This window comes from Coloeus monedula (genome assembly GCF_965178545.1).
Source record: "Coloeus monedula genome assembly, chromosome: 8".
NCBI lineage: Eukaryota > Metazoa > Chordata > Aves > Passeriformes > Corvidae > Coloeus > Coloeus monedula.
Genome location: NC_138788.1, coordinates 29153668 through 29157636, shown reverse-complemented (window position 1 = coordinate 29157636; position 3969 = coordinate 29153668). Strand labels below are relative to the sequence as shown.

The following is a 3969-nucleotide window of genomic DNA, read 5'->3' as shown; positions in this document are numbered from 1 at the left end:
GTCAAAATTAATTACTTATACAGCCTGGGGGGGGGGGGGGAAGATACAACAAAGTGAAAAAGCCAACATCTCTGGTGTGGCATACTCCCTTTCTGTTGTTCATCTCACAGCGCTGCATGATGTTTGTCTTTAAAGAGTCAAACTGAGCAGTCATGAGAATATCCACTGAGAGATTCTGGCAAAAGAAAAAAAAAGCACAAACCCTAACAAAATAAACCAAGCAAGTCAAAGGCCATCCTCCCCTGGAAAGCCGAATGCCACGGCTCAGACCTCCACTTGCCTGGTGCTCCTCACTGCTGCTGCCCAGTGCTCCCACAGGCTCATCTCAGGTTTTAAAGGCTTCCTGCTCATGAGCTGAAGGAAACCATCCCATGCAAGCACAGCCCGAGAGAGACACACTTCACACTCGTACAAAGTCTTGATTAGTCCTGCCGGTAGCAAAGGGTCCTTCAAACAATCCTTTTCCTCTCTATCCTGCAGAGGATCCTTTTGAAGGCCCGTCTGAAGTCATGGTTGAAAATGGTATAGATGACGGGGTTCAAGGAGCTATTGCAGTAACCGAACCAGAAGAAGAACTTGAAGAGGGTGTCGGGCACGGAGCAGCTCTCACAGACGGCCATCAGCGTGTAGGTGAAGAAGAAGGGGAACCAGCAGATGACAAAGACTCCGATCACCACTGCAAGCACAAAGGTGAAGCGCTTCTCCCGGTTCTGCCTGCCTCTCCACCGGGACCCTTTGGTGTTCCTCTCCTCCTCTGGCTTCCTGGGCAAACTGTCCCCAGGCTTAATTTGGCTCAGCTTAGTCTTGGTCTTTCCTCTCGATGGTCTCTCTGACTTCTTACACTGGTTGTTCTCCTGGTGCTCGGAGGAAGAGGTTTCCTCCATGTCTATGCCATTGACCTCTCCCTCCTGCCCACCACTGCCTCCTGCTGCCTTCTCCCCGTTGAGCTGTGCTGTGGCTGGCAGGTCCTCCTTGTCAGTCAAGCCATTCTGCTTCTTCTCGGGGCGCTCTGCCCGCTTGTTTGGCGGGACCCTTGTCCTCCTCTTGGCTATCTGGTAGATGCGCATGTAGACCAGGATCATGATGAGGCAGGGGGCAAAGAAGGAGCCGATGCTAGAAGAGATGATGTACCACTTCTCATCATTGATCTTGCACCCTGCCACCCCCTGGTCAGCCTGCTGCCCACTCTTCTTCTCGATGGAGATGAGTGGTGGGAAGGAGATGACAGCCGAGATGACCCAGACGATGAAGATGATGCACTTGATGCGGCGTGGGGTACGCTTGAGGTTGTACTCGATGGCTTGTGTGATGGACCAGTAGCGGTCCAGGCTGATGGCACAGAGGTGCACGATAGAGGAGGTGCAGAAGAGCACATCCAAGGCCAGGTAGATCTCACACCAGACTTTACCGAAGTACCAGTACCCCATCACCTCATTTGCCAGTGAGAAAGGGATGACCAGCGTGGCCACCAGGATGTCAGCTGAGGCTAAGGAGACCAGGAAGAGGTTCTGGGGGGCTTTGAGCGCCCGGCTGGTGAAGACAGCAATGATGACCAGGACGTTGCCAAAGACGGTGAAGAGCATGAGCAAGCCGGCCAGGCTGATGAGAGTGATGGTTGTGTGCAGAGAGTACGGCGTGCCCCAGCCCGGCCCGGCCCCGCTGTCGTTGAACGTCCCATTGGTGCCCGGAGGGGGGTAGCCCTCCTCCTCCTCCAGCTGCCGCTGGTACTCCATGGAGGAGAAGAAGTGGCCCCTCTCCGTGAACGGGCGCTCCAGGTTAAACATCAACCCCGGCTGCGCGGACACCCCCGCCCTTCGCCCCGGCTCCACCCGCGCCGCGCCCGGTTCCGCGCGCGGCTCCTCCGCGTCCTACTGTGCCGCCGGCCGGGGCGGAGCGGCGGGCCGGGGGCTGGGGGGCTGCGGGCGGGCACGGCTCATGCTGGGCGCTGCCGCCGGGACCCCCGAGCGCGGCGGGGCGGGCGGAGCGCGGCCGAGGCTGGAGCTGCAGCCGGCCGCGGCTGCTCTGCTTCGCTCGCCGCCGAGCAGCTTTATAGCCCCGGATCGGGCCGGGGCTGCCGCGTCAGCCCCACGTGGGGAACTGCCCCCGGTGCGCGCACACGCACACACAGACACAGGCAGAGACACACATGGACAGACAGACACACACGGACACACACAGCCAGACTCGCACACCGCGCACCCCCGCACCGACGCGGACACGCGCGTCCCCCGCACACGCACCTCGCTCAGCTCTCGCGCCCGCCCGCTCCGCGCACACACCGCACCCGCTCGGCACTGCCTGTATTTGCACACCCGCTCGCTCCCCGGCACCTCCGCGCACACACACGCATCCACTGTCACGCTGTTCCCATCCCACGGTCTCGCCCAGCCCGGCTCTCCGCCCCGCCCGGAGAGAGGAGCGGCCCCGCGGAGCGGGTCCCACTGTCCCCGGGGATGGGCGTGCGAGGGGCGGCTGGAGGCGACCACCGTGCGGCCGCTGCGCAGCCTCCGCGGGCCGGCCGGGAGTGCGCAAAGTCCGGCCGCGAGGGGGTGAAAGCTGCCGGCCCCGATCCGCGTGTGCGCCGGGGCACGGACGGGCTCCGCTCCGGCTGCCGGTGTGCGGCTGTGCTTGCTGGAAGCCCCGAGGGCAGCGCTTTCCCCACGGCCTCGCGTGTCAGCCAGGGAGGGCTGAGCTGCCGGCCCCGAGGGCGGGGGACCCCGCGGACAGAGGGAGCCTGCGGGGATGGAGGGACCCCGCGCACAGAGGGTCCCCGCTCACGGAGGGTCCCCGCGGAGCGGGCGCTGCCGGTGGCCCCGGGCAGCGCGGGGGGGCAGTGGCACCTGGTGGCCGCGGCGCCTCACTGCACCCGCCGGGCCGAGCAGCATTCCCCCGATGCAGCATCCCCCCGATGCAGCATCCTCCCGATGGCGGAGGGGAGGACGGGGCGGCAGAGCAGCCGGAGATGGGGCAGCCCCGAACTGCCGCGCCGACCCCAGCCCGGCTCAGCCCCGCTTCACGGGCACCCACGGCGGCCCCACGCCACAGCACAGGCTCAGCACACTCGCTCCTGGCAGCCCCCCAGGGGAAGCAGGCCTGGACAGGCAGCTGCCCCGCAGGATGCCCCACTCCTGGAAAGCCTCCCCAGGCGCTCCCCGACATCACAGGGGCTGGCATCACCCACCTCCATGGCTGCATGGGGAGCTCTGTAACAGCAAAGGAACGATAGTGACACTCCAGGTGTCCCACCCAGCCCCAACGCTGCCAGCTCTCAGTACGTACAGATCATTCACCCGCAGAGCACACGGCCTCCAGCCCTGATCCTCTCACTCGCGGCCTCTTCTCCCTCGTTTTCAGGTGGTTCTAGTGATGCTCACTTGGTGCTCCAGATTCAGGCTGCTCTCAATCGCCGTGCAGAATGCTCGGGCCAATGAACCGATTTCCTCTGCAAGAGGAAAGCCTTCAGGGAGGAAGGCCTGTCATCTTTGTCCCTATGCCACACACTGTGTTATAAGCCAGGCCCAGGAGTGGTGACGCCCAAGAGAGGGAACAGGAATGGGAGAGACGGGGTCTGGGAGCCAGAGAGCGCAGTCTCTCTGACTGGCATAGGGCTGAGTGAGGGAAAATGGGGGGGAATCCCACTACCTGAGCAAGTGAGTGCAGGGCCCACTGCACTGGTGTGTCTGGGAAAAGGGCAATATGCAGAGAGTAACTTAAAACCTGTAAATCAAACCCAAGATGACTGACATTCCCACAGAAAAGATCTCTATCTGAGAGTAAATGTGATGTACAACCACAGGCTTCACTGCAAGGATGAGAGGACTAAGTCACCTAAGTCTACGGCAAGGACAGGTGAGAGGTCAGGGATGTGGTGGACTTTGTGAACAACTCCTGCCTTCTGCTGTTTGCAGGGGACTGCTGTGCTCTGCAGGATGTGTTGCTCTGCTTGGCAGAGAGTCTTCCTCAGGTAAG

At 62.0% G+C, this 3969-nt stretch overlaps 1 protein-coding gene across 1 annotated transcript; it reads right to left on the bottom strand.

Moving 5' to 3' along the window:
- Positions 1–449: 449 nt before the first annotated feature.
- ADRA2A (adrenoceptor alpha 2A) lies at positions 450–1784 on the bottom strand (the record flags this gene model as incomplete). Its single annotated transcript, XM_082286094.1, has 1 exon — positions 450–1784. The coding sequence occupies one exon, from the start codon at positions 1782–1784 to the stop codon at positions 450–452; it is 1335 nt and encodes a 444-aa protein (XP_082142220.1).
- Positions 1785–3969: the final 2185 nt, after the last annotated feature.